This window comes from Tamandua tetradactyla, chromosome 11 (genome assembly GCF_023851605.1).
Source record: "Tamandua tetradactyla isolate mTamTet1 chromosome 11, mTamTet1.pri, whole genome shotgun sequence".
Classification (NCBI taxonomy): domain Eukaryota; kingdom Metazoa; phylum Chordata; class Mammalia; order Pilosa; family Myrmecophagidae; genus Tamandua; species Tamandua tetradactyla.
In genome coordinates this window covers 65,698,063-65,714,131 of record NC_135337.1, presented here as the reverse complement: position 1 = coordinate 65,714,131, position 16,069 = coordinate 65,698,063, and the positions used below count along the sequence as shown (strand labels likewise).

The following is a 16,069-nucleotide window of genomic DNA, read 5'->3' as shown; positions in this document are numbered from 1 at the left end:
TCTGGTACATAAGCTTTTGTGAAGTCCTTTCCTCTTAAATGTGATGGGGCGGTGACACCCTTAATTACATTCTATAAGACTGCCCTTGATTAATTTATTCAGGACTACACTTGATTGTGTGATAGAGGGCTCCCTCTCAGGGGAATGGTACCGGCACACCCCTTGTTTGCTGGATGAAGTGGGTAGTAGGCTAAGGAAGCCCATATCCCAAGGAACTGCAGAAATGCCTCCAACCAGCAGCCAGATAAAAGGCTGAGGTCCTCAGGATTATACCCTCAGGAAATGAATTCTGTCAACAGCCTGAAAGAGCTTGGAAGCTGGTTCTTCTCTAGTCAGACCTACAGACAAAACCCCTGTTTTGATGGCAGCCAAGGGAGACTAAGCAGAAGACACAACCAGGCCATGCCCAGACTCCTGTGTGATAATTAACAAGGGTTTTTAGTGGCTAAACTTATAGTGATTTGTTGTGTGGCAATTAAAAACTAATACAAGATACAATTTTTCACATGGTTCTGAGATTACAAATGAAATATTGTATGTAGAAAGCCTGGCAGCAATGAAGGATTTATATATACACATATATTTTTCAGAAAATAGCCCCCACAAAAACAGGATATAAGTGAAAAGGACCCCAGGAATGTAAAAATATATAGTGTAAATTACCAAAACATAAATCTAGGTACTTTTGTCATAACAGAATTTTAACCCAGTGCCAATTTATGCTTACATTTAATTATTATTAAATTTAGTTACTAATTATCTGGCACAAAGAGTGGAAGTAAATCTTAAGACTTCCTGGCATGAGGCCAGTGATGGTATAATCTAGGAATAAGAAGGAGAAGGAGGAAGGCAAACAAAAGTTATTTAAAATCACATGTTTCTCTATATGTTCAGAGTAGGGACAGAAGATTTTCTGATAGTTACCAAGGACATTACTGGATTTCAGTGTAACACAATCCAATAGTAAATGTATACTCATTTGCCATAGATGCTAAAATTTGTATCTGAAATAAAGAAATGAATGCTTTTATGCTAAAATTATTTTGCTGCTTAGTAAACTGTAACCTTGGATGTTTCTCTTAGTATTTCAAATCCTCCGTTTTTTCACCTGAAAGATGGGAAAATAATATCTTCTTTGTTTTATTTTTGTGTAAAATAGAGATAAGATGTATAAGATATCTGCCATAATATATTTATAATATGCAGCTTTCATTAGAAAATGAAATCACCAACAAAATACTTAATTATGTTCAATGTAATCATCTGAAGTACGTATTAGGCATAGCTAATATAGAATTCCTCAAATAAATGGAATACAGAAAGTCATGGTTTCCTTGCTGTCCCCTTACCCAACCCCTCCCTGGTACAGCTTAGAGCCAGACTCTGCTGTTACTGTGAGTCCCTGACCCTCTCTGGATTGAGCTGAGTAAACTCTATGTGCATAATAGGTAACCTAGTAAATATCATTGTCAATCTACTGGTTAGCAGCTGGTAGAACTGAACTAGGACACTCCTCTTTGACTCACCATAAGCAGCTTGGGAACAGCTGAAATAATGTAAGAAACAGCTAAAAGTGGCCTGGGTCAAAGGATTACCAGCTTCAAGACATGTAATAGAGTACCCAGGAACAAGAGAGAGAGTCCACTTCAAAGGGAGTAGAGGGGTATGTGGATCCCTGTGACTGGGGGAATCCCTAATGCCAGGATAAGACGCATGTTCAGAGATGAGAAAAGGATCCAGTGCTTTTGCCTAGCCTAATCTTGGTAGGAGGGGTAAATTCTGAAGGAGAGCCCGGCCAATGCAGAGCCAATTTGCAGAGACTCTGAAAGGCACTTTTTATTACATTAGTTTATTTCTTTTTGTTCTCAGTGACCCTTAGGAAATATCTCATATCACTAGCTAGATACAAGCTTAAGGAACAGATCGCTCTAAGAATAAACCCCAGATTAAGCACATTAAAATATTGCAATGTACATTGTGCAACAAAGAATTACAAGACAGCAAAGAAACAGGGAGTAGTGACCAACCCATATAAACAAGATAAAACTTCAGAAACCATCAACTAAACATATCAGACTTTGGACATATCAGATGAAGACTTTATAAAGTTAATCTTGAATATGCTCAGAGAGATAAAGGGAAACATGGAGGAAGAATTAAGGCGTACAAGATAAAGAATACATGAATCAAAAAAGATTCAAAATACACAAGAATTTACAAAAATGGACCAGAACACAAATAATGTAGTAGCTGAAGACCATAATAAATGAAAAAAATTCCCTAGGTTTCAACAGGAGATAGGAGCTGGCAGAATAAAGAATCAGCAAGCTTGAAGAAAAGACAAATGAAATTATTCAGGCAGCAGAATAAAAACAAACAAGAATGAAGAAAAGTGAACAGATACTAAGAGAACTGTGAGCCCACATTAATATATGCACACCAATTTATGCATTATGGAATTCTCAAAGGTGAAAAAAAGTGAAACAGGCAGAACAAATATTCAAAGAAATAATGTAAAAGAAAACAGCCTAAATTTAACTTAAGACATGAATATATACTTTCAAGAATACCAGCAATCCCCAAACAGGATAAATTTGAAGACATCCGTTCCCACACATATTAGAATCAAACTATTAAATGCCAATGATGAGATAATTCTGAAAGCTCAAGAGGAAAGCAACGTGTCATAAATAAAATAACTTTGATAAGATTAAGTGCTATTTTCTCATCAGGTACCATAGAGACAAGAATCACAGGATGAAAAATTTAAGGTTACAAAGAAAATAATTGCCACACAAGAATTTTATATCCAATGCGAGTGTCTTTCATAAATGAAAGATTAAGACATTCCCAGTTAAACAAAAGCTGAGAGCATTGGTCACCAGTAGATTTTGACCACAAGGAATGCTAGGGAGTTCTCCAACTGAAAGAGAGTGTGTTAGGTAGTGATCCAAGTGCCATAAAGAAATAAAGATCACTCCTGTAATGGAACCATGTGTGGAGAGTAATATTGTAATATATTTTATTTTTTATTTATAACTATACATTTACTTCTTACAATTTCTAAAATGCACATGTATTTTATTGTAGTTTTATTTATAACTCCACTTTTTCTTCTGGCAGTTTCTAAACTGCAGATACATAAAAAGTCAAGATAAATATATGTATAAATCCTTACAATGTATAACAATGTGATTTGTAATAAGTACTCCAGAATGGTGAGAGGATGGTTATAGTAACATAGATTGTGCAAGCAATTGAAGTTAAGATGGCATCACATCAAATGTGATTTGTTATAAATGTGGGATAAAAAGTATAATACTTCAAAATAGCAACAAATGCCACATGGCCGAAGAAAGTCCTGCATTATCATTAATTCCTTTAAATGTAAATGGATCAAACACTCCAGTCAAAAGGCAGAGATTGGCATAATGAGTATAAAAGAATGACCCAACTATATGCTATTTGCAAGAGACTCACTTTAAATTCAACGATACAAGTGAGTTGAAAGAGAAAAGATCAAAAAGTATTTACCATGCAAATAATAACCAAAAGAGAACTGGAGTAGCTATACTAATTTCAGGTAGAATAGGCTTTACGTGAAAAACAGGAAGGATAAATATGATCATTATAATGATAAATGAGACAATTCAACAAAAAGATATAGCAATTATAAATTGCTAAGTGCAGAACCCAAAAATATATGAAGCAAATTCTGACAAATTTGAAGGGAGATATTAATGGCTTTACATTAATCTCCAATTAATAATAGGAGATTTCAATATACCAATTTTCATAGTATATAGCACATCTTGTCAATAAGGAAATAGCAGACTTGAATGATACTCCAAACCAACCAAGACAGCAGACATATATAGAACACTTCATCCAACACAAACAGAATACACCTTCTTCTGAAGTCCACATGTATAACTCTTCAGGATAGATGATATGTTAATCACAAAAGAAGTCTGAATATATTTAAAAATATTGAAATCATCCAATATATATTCTCTGACCAGAATGGAATGAAACTGGAAATCTATAACAGAAGGAGAAAGAAAATTTGCAAATATATGGAAATTAAACCACAAACTCTTAAATAACCAAAGGATCAAACAAGAAGTCACAAGGAAACTAAAGAAATACCCTAAAGCAAATGAATTTGAAAATATAACGTATTTACACGTTTGTGATACAGCATAGGTAGTGCTGAGAGAATGATTTATGGTTCTTAAATCTCTCATTTAAAAAAAAAGAAAGATCTTAAATCATAGATACATACAACCTACAGTTTTGAGAAAAAGAAACACAAACTAAATTCGCATTGATCAGAGAGAAGAAAATAACAAAGACTAGAGTGGAGAAAAATGAAATAGAATTAACCAAATAAAAAGCTGGTTGTTGGAAAAAAACGAAGAAAGTCGATAAGCAACAATGAAAAAAAGAGCATATGTAGATAATGAAGATCAGAAATGAAAGGGGGACATTACTGTCAACAGTACAGAAATAAAATGAAGTATAATAGCATGTTCTGAGCATCTTTATGCACAAAAATTAGGTAACCCAGATGAAATGGTCGATTCCTAGAAACACACAAAAAGGTACTGCCAAAAGGAGGGAAGATGGAGACTCAATCAGAAAGAAAAGATGTCAGCAGACCTATGCCAAATAAAGAAATTGAATCAGTAGTCAAAAAGTCCTCAGTGGGTCGGGACACTGTGGCTCAACAAGCAGAGGTCTCGCCTGCCATGCAGGAGACTCAGGTTCGACTCCTGGTGACTGCTGAAGCGGAAAAAAAAAAGTCCCCAGTGAACAGCAGCACAGGACCAGATGGTTTCCCAGGCAAATTTTACCAAATATTTCAAGAAGAATTAATACTAATGCTGCTCAAACTCTTCCAAAAGTTATGGAACATCTCTAACTCATTCTATGAGTCCAATATCATCCTCATACAAAACCAGAAAAAGATGCCACAGGAAAAGAAAATTATAGACTGTTCTAGTTTGCTAGCTTCTGGAATGCAATATACCAGAAACGGAATGGCTTTTAAAAGGGGGAATTTAATGAGTTGCTGGTTTACAGTTCTAAGGCCAAGAAAATGTCCCAATTAAAACAAGTCAAAAGAAATGTCCAATCAAAGGCATCCAAGGAAAGATACCTTGGTTCAAGAAGGCCGATGAAGTTCAGGGTTTCTCTCTGTAGTGAGAAGGCACATGGCGAACACAGTCAGGGCTTCTCTCTCAGCTGGAAAGGCACATGGCGAACACGGCGTCATCTGCTAGCTTACTATCCTGGCTTCCGGTTTCATGAAGCTCCCCAGGAGGCGTTTTCCTTCTTCATCTCCAAAGGTCGCTGGCTCGTGGACCCTCTGCTTCGTGGTACTTCAGCATCCTCTGCTCTCTCTGAATCTCTCATTCTCCAAAATATTTTCTCTTTTATAGGATTCCAATAAACCAATCAAGACCCACCCAAATGGGTAGAGACATGTCGTCCCCTAATCCAGTTTAACAACCATTCTTGACTAAATCACATCATCCAGGGAGATGATCTCATTACAGTTTCAAACATTACTGAATAGAGATTATTCTACCTTTATGAAATGGGATTTATATTAAAACATGGCTTTTCTTAGGGGGCATACTTCCTTTCAAACCAGCACATAGACTAACATCCTTTTTTGAATACAAATGCATAAATCCTCAACAAAATACTGTCAAAACAATTTTACACTGTGATCAAGTTGGATCTATCTGAGATAATCTATCTGAGATACGAGAATCAGTTAATGTAATTCACCACATTACCAGATTCATGGAAAAACCCATGTGATCATCTCAGTGGATCTTGATATTATATGGGATCTCTATTTTCTCTGTGATTTTTCATAGATTACAGCTTTCCTAATAAAACAGAATAAAAAATAAGCGTGAGGACCTCTGTTGCTGAATTTCTTTGCTGATATTTCATATTATTAGTGTTTTTCATTTTAGCCATTATAGTGACTAAGATATTAATCTAACTGAAACTCCATCTTGTGATTTAAATTCACATTTTCCTGACAATTAACGACTTTGACCAGATTTATATGATAAATGACCACTTTAACTTCAGTTGTGAATAGTCTGTCCAAGTTAATTTTAAATTTGGTTATTTGTTATTATTATTTGTAGAAGTTCTTTGCATCATCTTTAACAAGATAAGGAACATTTACATAAAACCCAAAATATTCCCTATATTCCGTGTGGCCCTTCTCTTTCTCTGCACATATCCCAAGCTATTCTGGATTTGCTTTTCCCACTGTAGAGTAATTTTCACTTCATATAATAGAGCCATGCAGAATGTTCTATTTAAAATTTAGCTTCCTTCACAATTTGAAGAATCATTCATGTCTTTGCAGATATAAGTGATGATATTTTTTATTGCTTAGTAGTGTATCCATGGTTGGATATATGACGTATTGTTTATCCATTCATATTTTGATCGATATTTGGGTTATTACCACATTGGAGCTTATTTTATATAATAAAGCTGTTATGAATGTTTAAATATAATTATCTGCATGGCCACATGTTTTTATTTATCTTGGGTAAATACATAGTAACAGAGTAGCTGAATCATTTGGTAGATGTGTGTTTACCTTAAAAAAAAAAAAAGCCTAATAGTTTTCCCAAGTTGCTGAACTATTTTACATTTGCATGAGCAACATAGGATAGTTCAGTCACTTTGCATCATGGGTGTTTGACACAGTCATTTCTTTTTTATTTTATTCATTGGAATGAGTGTACTCAGTTCATTTATTTTTCTCATTGGCGTTTGCAGCTACTCCATAAACTCTGCTAGGAAAAAGGAGTCTTCTATCTTTTTCTTAAGCTTATTCTCATGGTTGAAGATCTGCTCAATCAATATTTGTTGAGTGGACCCATATTTCAGTCCAAAGAATTTTTTCTTTATTATTTTCTCTGCTTACTATTCAAGAGTTTCATTTATTGAGCCTCTGTTATAATTATAGTACTGTGTATACCTTTCTGAGAAGCAATAAGTAATGATTAGATACAATACTTTTCTTTCTAAAACCTATATCATCTTTATGTTAGATGGAGGGAGATGGATACGTAAACGAACATCTACTCTATCACCCAATGAGGTATATGTTTTAAAAGAATTTTACAGAGCATGCTATTGAAGTGACCTGATCCCTAGACAATGGTTGGATAATAGGGAACTTAAGAAAAAGGAAGATATGAAAAATCCCCCTGGGTTCAGTCAGGTCTCCTGGAACTGGCATCTTATTACTTATCTGTCAACCTAAAAATAACTGTAATCAGGAAGTTCTGTTTTGAGAAATACTACTGGCAACACCTGTCATTTTTTACAATATCACCATGTGCCAGTTACTGTGCAAAGCTATTTAAGAGCGTCGTATCATTTAATCTTCATGACAACACTCTGAAGGGGGTATTTATCCTCATTTTTCAGATGTAGAACACTTGGTTCAGAAGGGTTAAATGAAACTTGCTCAACAGCATAGAGGTAGTAATTGGTGAGATTGGAATTCAACAGGTTTGTGAACTTCAAATCTCCTTCACTATAGCATTTTGTTATGGACAGAGAGAGAGAGAGAGAGAGTGGAAAAGCTCAAGAGAGGATTCAACATTCCAAATCTATTAACCTCCACATATATGTTTTAAGGGCAGTGTTACTGCCATTGTATCATATCTGAAGTGTAATTTTCAAAATTACTTTACCTCCCTTAAATTTCGTTATATGACTTAAATGTTTGTGGACTCATGCAAAGGAATATTTTAAATGTAACACATTTGATGGGAAAATTCTTAATAAAATTAATTTTAAATAATCCTTTTGAAAAACTATTTATGCCAAAACATTGTAGTATCATTTTTGAATATAGGATTTGTAATTTATTTTAAACAGCCATATGTACACCCAGGTATGCAAGAAAGCATATTATAGCATTTATTTTGATAGTTTATATAAAAAAAAAAACTTTTGCTTTTAACTGTCTGTCTGGTTCTTATCAGTGATATTTTGATATGAATAAGACAGTTAATTACTTCAATTGTCTACTTTATTGGATATGAAAAGGCAGCCCACATGATGGGTGGGTTAATACTAAACTTTTAAAAATAAATTTTAAAACCTTGTATTTTATATATTTGATCACTGTTTTTTACTCAGTTGAAATATTTTCAGGTGATTTTTCTGAAATTCTGATGTTATATGTAATGGATAGATATGTTTCAATAATATTCTACTTCATGCTTTTCAGTTAAAGGTACTTTAATGAGTGCAAATCCCCCAAAAGTTATCGCTATTTGTAATCTCCTGCTTTCTTAAGGATCAAGCAACTGGATGCTACAATATTTATTTTAAAAGTACTTTTCAATATGAATGTGGAAAAATCCACTTACTTTAGATTAATGGATGGCAATTATTTTTTCAAAAAGGGCCAGATGGTAAATATTTTAGGTTTTGCAGGCCACATATCTGTGTTGCATCATCTGAACTGCCTGTGTAGCACGAAAGCAGAAAGACAATATGTAGATGAACGAATATTCCTGTTTTCTAATAAAACTTTATGTGAACTGAAATTTGAGTTTAATTAAATTTCAGGTGTCCTAAGATATTCTTTTTTATGCTTTTCAACCATTTAAGACCATGAAACCATGCTTTTTTTCTGGACGGTACAAAAACTGGCACTGTGCAGATTTGACCAGTACGTCATAGTTTGCTCACTGTTGGCATAGATAATAAATAATTTGTGTTTTCTTGGTTGTAGCTATCATTGGCAAAATTGGAGAAGGTCTTTTAAAAAGTACCCAAATGATTTTTCTGTTACTACCCATATTTTCCATTGTGTTATCTGACAGTTTTTCAGACATTTTTCTACAATACGGTAGATATGAAAGATGAAAGACATTCTTTCTGATTCTTTGCTTGATACATTCTAATCTAGAGCTACCATTTGCCTCCATGTGATTTGCAGCCCTTTTAAATCTTGCAGTCTGGAGACCTTTCTTATAGAAATACAAAAACTGTTCATTATAAATGTTTTAACCATGCAACTATTGAAACAGTGTGTAGTGATTTGGCAGTTGAAAATTTACATTTTTTTTTGGAACAAGAAAGGAGCAAGGTTAATATGATTTGTAATGGGATAAATTCACTGGGGTATTTGTTTCTATGTTCAGGTTATTTGTAGCAATAGCATTCAATACTATTAGAATAAGTACTATGAGTAAACTAGAACACATGTATATTTATTTTGAACTCTCATATCCAAAGGTATTCTCTTCAGTTTTACTAGTTAGGTCATTGTGTCATAGTATAAGGTAAATAAGAATGTCGTGAATGAATGTCCTATAATTTCCCATATGATGCCAGGGTTTGTCACATAAACTAATCCCTCGTGGCAATTATGGGAATTGTCACATAAGTGTTTTTGTTGCTATACGGACCCTGTAAACTTAAGGCTTGAAAAATAACTAGGTTCAATAAGCACAGAAAGTTTCATTCAGTCCTCAATTTTGTGGCAGGAAATTCTACTTTGAACACTGAAATGCAGCTGGGATCTCAATTCCTGTGTTTGATTTTATTGTTGCTTCTGTAGGCAGTTCCCAGTGTTATGCTTTCTTTACCATTACCATTCCATGTGCTGTGAGCAGATTGTTGTTTCCTGAACTAGTTCGCAGAAGAAACTGTTCCATGCTGATAGCAGAAGGGAAGAAGTGGGGTCTTGTTTGTTTAGTAGTGAACCGCAGTTAAATGGATTTTTCTTAAACCCAGAGACTTTTCAGAGCCTTAAGCGTGCTGAAGTTCTTCGTAAATCTCCAGCAGCCATCATTTGTGAGACTGTGCTTAACCCAGCACCTGGACAAAGACCAATTTGTGCCTTGCAGACAGATCACTCCCTGTCCCTGGATGGAAGGAGTTGTAAGAATCTGCTCTGGTTGGAAGCTGGCTGTAGTTTTGTAGAGCTAAGCAAGAAAAAGTCACAAGCCCTCCATAATCACTTATTATACCCTGCCTCAATTCAAAATGATCTGATCAGCTTGCCAGGATCTATTTAGAATACAAATTTTTAAAAAATTAAATTAGATGAGGTTCATAGGAAAATAATGTGAAACAAGGGGTAAAATCCATAAACTGTTTATTAACAGTTATATAGACTTGCTATAGATGGGCCACAAGTTTGACTAAAGGCTTCCTAGTTGAGTAAAATTAGAGGTTTCAGATTCATAGCATTCATAAGAATAGAACAAACCACAACCTGCTGAGGAAGCAGAGATTTTTAAAAAGTAGCGATAGGGAACTTCCGGAGAAGATGGCGGCTTAGTAAGACGCGCGGGTCTTAGTTCCTCCTCCAGAAAAGCAACTAAAGAAACAGAAACAATACGAAACAGCTCCCGGAGTCACGACAGAGACCAAAAAGACAGCGTACCCCATTCTGGAACGGCTGAAAGGGCAGGGAGAATCCGCTGAGGTGAGATACCCGAGGGGCGCACATTTTCCCGGCCGGGGCAGCTGGCGACTGGGGTCCCCTCCACGCACGTGGCTCCCCGGTCTGACTGTTAACGTTGGATAGCAGGGCCCTCCCGTCACGCTTGGCATCTAAGGCCAGCTGGGCAATTTGGACTGGCACTCCCCCAAGCCGCAGCAGCCAGTGACACCCGCCTCCACGCGTGGTTTCCAGGGCCGACAGACGACCGCCACAAGCGCCACCTACTGGGCAGGAAAAGAAAAACAGAGCCCAGAGATTCCACAGAAAAACCTTTCAACCAGCTGGGTCCCACACCCAGGGAAATCTGATCAAATGCCCAGACACCAGCAGAAAATAATGGATGACGCTCGGAAAATTGAAGATATGGCCCAGTCAAAGGAACAGACCAATAGTTCAAATGAGATACAGGAGCTGAGACAACTAATGCTGAATATACAAACAAAAATGGAAAAACTCTTCAAAAACCAAATCAATAAATTGAGGGAGGACATGAAGAAGACATGGGCTGAACAAAAAGAAGAAATAGAAAATCTGAAAAAACAAATCACAGAACTTATGGGAGTGAAGGACAAAGAAGAAAAAATGGAAAAAACAATGGATACCTACAATGGTAGATCTAAAGAGACAGAAGCTACAATTAGTGAACTGGAGGATGGAACATCTGAATTCCAAAAAGAAACAGAAACTATAGGGAAAAGAATGGAAAAACTTGAGCAGGGAATCAGGGAACTGAATGACAATATGAAGCGCACAAATATACATGTTGTGGGTGTCCCAGAAGGAGAAGAGAAGGGAAAAGGAGGAGAAAAACTAATGGAAGAAATTATCACTGAAAATTTCCCAACTCTTATGAAAGACCTAAATATACAGATCCAAGAAGTGCAGCGCACCCCAAAGAAAATAGACCCAAATAGGCATTCTCCAAGACATTTACTAGTTAGAATGTCAGAGGTCAAAGAGAAAGAGAGGATCTTGAAAGCAGCAAGAGAAAAACAATCTGTCACATACAAGGGAAGCCCAATAAGACTATGTGTAGATTTCTCAGCAGAAACCATGGAAGCTAGAAGACAGTGGGATGATATATTTAAATTACTAAAAGAGAAAAACTGCCAACCAAGACTCCTATATCCAGCAAAACTGTCATTCAAAAATGAAGGAGAAATTAAAACATTTATAGACAAAAAGTCACTGAGAGAATTTGTGACCAAGAGACCAGCTCTGCAAGAAATACTAAAGGGAGCACTAGAGTCAGATACGAAAAGACAGAAGAGAGAGGTATGGAGTAAAGTGTAGAAAGAAGGAAAATCAGATATGATATATATAATACAAAAGCCAAAATGTTAGAGGAAAATATTATCCAAACAGTAATAACACTAAAAGTTAATGGACTGAATTTCCCAATCAAAAGACATAGAATGGCAGAATGGATTACGACCCAGCAATACCACTGCTAGGTGTCTATTCGAAGGACTTAAGGGCAAAGACACAGACGGACATTTGCACACCAGTGTTTATAGCAGCATTATCTACAATTGCAAAGAGATGGAAACAGCCAAAATGTCCATCAACAGAAGAGTAGCTAAACAAACTGTGGCGTATACCTACGATGGAATATTATGCAGCTTTAAGACAGACTAAACTTATGAAGCATGTAATAACATGGATGGACCTAGAGAACATTATGCTGAGTGAGTCTAGCCCAAAACTAAAGGACAAATACTGTATGGTCCCACTGATGTGAACCGACATTTGAGAATCAGCTTGGAATATATCATTGGTAACAGAGACCAGCAGGAGTTAGAAACAGGGTAAGATAATGGGTAATTGGAGCTGAAGGGATACAGACTGTGCAACAGGACTAGATACAAAACTCAAAAATGGACAGCACAATAATACCTAAGTGTAATGTAACTAGGTTGGAACACTGAATGAAGCTGCACCTGAAATATGGTTGTTTGTTTGTTTGTTTGTTGTTTGTATCTTTTGTTTTTGTTTTTTTCTTTTTCCTTTTTATATATATATATTTTTTATTAGTATTATTACTTTAATTCTCTTCTCTATATTAACATTCTATATCTTTTTCTGCTGTTTTGCTAGTTCTTTTCCTAAATCGATGCAAATGTACTAAGAAATGATGATCATACATCTGTGATAATACTAAGAATTACTGAGTGCATTTGTAGAATGGAATGATTTCTAAATGTTGTGTTAATTTCTTTTCTTTTTTTTGATTAATAAAAAAATTAATAAAAAAAAAAGAGTGAAATGAAAAAAAAAAAAAAAAAAAAAAGAGACTCAAAAAAGAACTGAGGGGTCCAGAGGTCAGAGGAAGTTCTACCTCAAGACTTCAACATCAATTCTCACTAGAATTTGCAGCCTGGGCCTGCCCCATAGAATTTGAACTGGCCAGCCCCCACAATCACATGAGCCAATTCCTTATAATAAATCTCTTTATTCTCTATAAAAAAAAAAAAAAAAAAAAAAAGTAGCGATAGGCACATTCCAGAGTTTTGTGAGAGGGTTGAAGTATGCTGTAGGAGACTCAGGTAGACATACGGTCTTCTAGGTTTTTTCTACCCACGTCTTGCTTTCTTGCTTTTTTTCTGAAATTTTGTGTATGTGTGTGTGTTGGAGAGGGAAGGGAGAGAGTGAGAGCACTCATGGAACGTGTGGGATGGTTGGAGAGAAGGTGGCCTTGCATCCTTGCAGTACCTTCTGTGTGATTACTAACTTCTGCTGCTAGGTGCAGGGGCTATCCTGCGGTGGTCCCTGCAGGTGGCTGGTCCAGCCCCTGACTGGTGATGATGGTTTAGCTCATGCAACTGAAACCTCTCCCAGTCCAGTTGACGTTGATAGGACAATTGCCACAAGCCACACCCTCTTTGTCCTAACCTTCATCCTCCTTCCTCGTTGTCCACTGGCCCTCAAGCCATCTGCTGGGAGCTCCCTCCTCACCTGCAGATATCATCACTACCCTCTGTGCTTTTCCTTCCCTAACCCAGCCGTGTGGGTTCAGACCCAGTTCTCATGTGATTTCCTTCTGCATTACAAACTGGAAGTGAATGAGGGCTAGTCCCGTTTTGACTTTTCTCAGACCTTACAAGTGTGATCTCTTAGACCTTATAGGCAGATAATTCAACTTTCCTACTCTTGTCATATCTGAAAGCGACTTTCTACCATCCTTCCACTTAACCGATGATGAGGTTACATACGGGATTCCAGGTTGGAAATCTTTCCCTCTGGTCTTTGAAGACATCATTATGATTTCTCAATTCTGTTTTGATGTTTGTTTCTAAATAGAGGACCTGAACTTTCTCTCTGGAAAATTTTAGGACCTTCTGTTTAGGAGCATTTAACATTTCCCTAATTGTAGCCCTAGGTCTCACTCGGCCTTCCCTCCTGCCTCACTGTGTCAGCGCACTCAGCCTCTTCTTGGTCCTTCAGGGCAGAGACACTCCCTCTTCTGCTATAGCCTGTCTCAGATTCCCAGAAAAGCATTAAAATCTCTTCTCAACCAGGGCTCCCTATTCTTTTCTTATTGGTAGTATGGATTTACACACCGCTCATTTTTAAATGTAATTGTTTTAATGTCTCAGGAGGGAGAGGATATAAATGTGTTTTCAGCTCAGTGACTGTAACAGGCATTCCTTCCTCGTGTGCCTCAACTATTTCAACTACTGCCCCAAAGGAAACTTAATACAATTTACATGTGTGTTTTCATTTCAGGTCGGCAGTTGAAACTGGGATAAACTTAAGAATATTATTAAAAATTTTAAATAGTAAAGTTTATCCATTCATATGCAGAAAGCTATTACCCAAAGAGGTACAGATTATATCATTGTTATATCTTTTTAAAATTTTTCTCTTTTCTGTTTTTTACATAGTTATAATCCTACTTTTACCCAAATTTTTATTTTTTTTCACTAAATATATTGTGAGTGAACAGGAAAAATACATTTATTTGTGTTATCCTATTTTATGTATCAGAGAATATTTGTGTAGTTATCTTATTTAGGGTGTTTCCAGTTCCTTAGTACTATGTAAAGAACATCTGCATTCATAAAATGCAAGGTTCTTTATGTCCTTGATATTTTTTGTCCAGTATAGATTTCTAGAAATGTCCCCAAAAGTTATAAGCCAGTTAAAGACTTCTGATACAGATTTCTGGATTGCTTTCCAAAAATAATTTATGATTAATTCACACTATTTCATTTTAAATACTGTTTTCTCATTGAATTTGTCAAAAACGACTCATGATGTTATTTACATTTTTATTTCTTTGGTTACTGGGAGAGGTGAATACTTTATAGGTATTTACAGTTGTGTTTTCTCTTTGGCAATTCCTTCATTCTTTTACTTATTCTTAGTGAGCACCCCCATGTGTCTGGCCCCTGTTTAGGCCCTGGGATACTGCAGAGAACATAACAGACTCAGCCTCTGTACTTGTGGACCCCCCATTTCAACAGGCAGGACTAACAGCCCCGTATCCCTCCCTGTGTTACTAGGGGTTGTGCTGGAAAGAAGCCTAGTAGGCGGGATGGAGAGACATAAGGGAGGCCACAGAAGGCCTTTCTAATACGGCAGCATTTAAACAGAAACCTTCCTTAGAGGAAGGAAAAATGGGGAATATTTGGAGAAAAATGTCAAATACCATTTCAATACATTTATGAAAATAATTTTGACCTAGTGGATCTCCCAAAAGGGTCTCGCAGGCCCCCAGGAGCTCTGGATTATACTATGAAAACTACATATTTACTTCATAAGCATTTTATTATATAGAAAGATAGATTTCAGAAAATGTAATTGAGAGTATAAGTTATGCGCCTAAATTTTTGTTCCTGTGTTTTCTCAAAGGGTCCATCTTGCTGGGAAGACGTCTTAATTCCAAATCAGATGAGTGGTGAATGTCAGTCTCTAAACTGTCCTGGGACTGGTGCAGTGAGTATCTGGTCAAATTAAAGCTTTTTAAAAGATAAAATCATTAGAATCGAGACAAAAATTTTACTTGATTTTCTTCCATCTAATAATGTGTATAATTTATATATATATAAATGTATGTGTGTGCTTTTATTTATGACCTAGTTTTTAGTGCATTTACCCATATTGTTGACTTGTGTCACTTTCCTACAGGTTGAGTCACTATGTTGAAACATGATAATTTAAACTCCTCGCAAAGTCATATTCATGGAATGTAAAGAAAAGTTAAGAAAAAGAGTCTATTGGGAGGCTGGGAAAAGAAATGTAGCAAAGATATAATGTTAATCCTTTTCCCTGTGCCTTATTTTACATTTATATTCTGCTTCATTCAGAAATGGCTTTTTTTTTTTTTTTTGCTTTATCTTTTTTTATCCTTCTCTTGCAGTTCTCTGACATAGTGGAAAATGTGCTAGAAAATGTGGTATGGATGACCAGCTATGTAATTGAAAAACCATCCTCTGCTCTCTGCAATCCTTTTTCTCTTTGTAACAGATGCTGTATGTTTGGAATAAAAACAGGCATTTGTTTAAAGAGACCCCAAGTTCTGAAGCTATTTTTAAAATAATTTCA

General features: G+C 36.0%; 1 protein-coding gene across 5 annotated transcripts in view; it reads left to right on the top strand.

Annotated features, from left to right (window-relative positions):
• Positions 1–16,069, top strand: part of PRKN (parkin RBR E3 ubiquitin protein ligase) — a 1,515,422-nt gene that overhangs the window by 731,462 nt on the left and 767,891 nt on the right. For all 5 annotated transcript variants that reach the window (XM_077120792.1, XM_077120791.1, XM_077120789.1 and 2 more), the window contains one exon: positions 15,377–15,460. In XM_077120792.1, the coding sequence (XP_076976907.1) occupies positions 15,377–15,460 (84 nt within the window). The remainder of the gene's footprint in view (positions 1–15,376; positions 15,461–16,069) is intronic.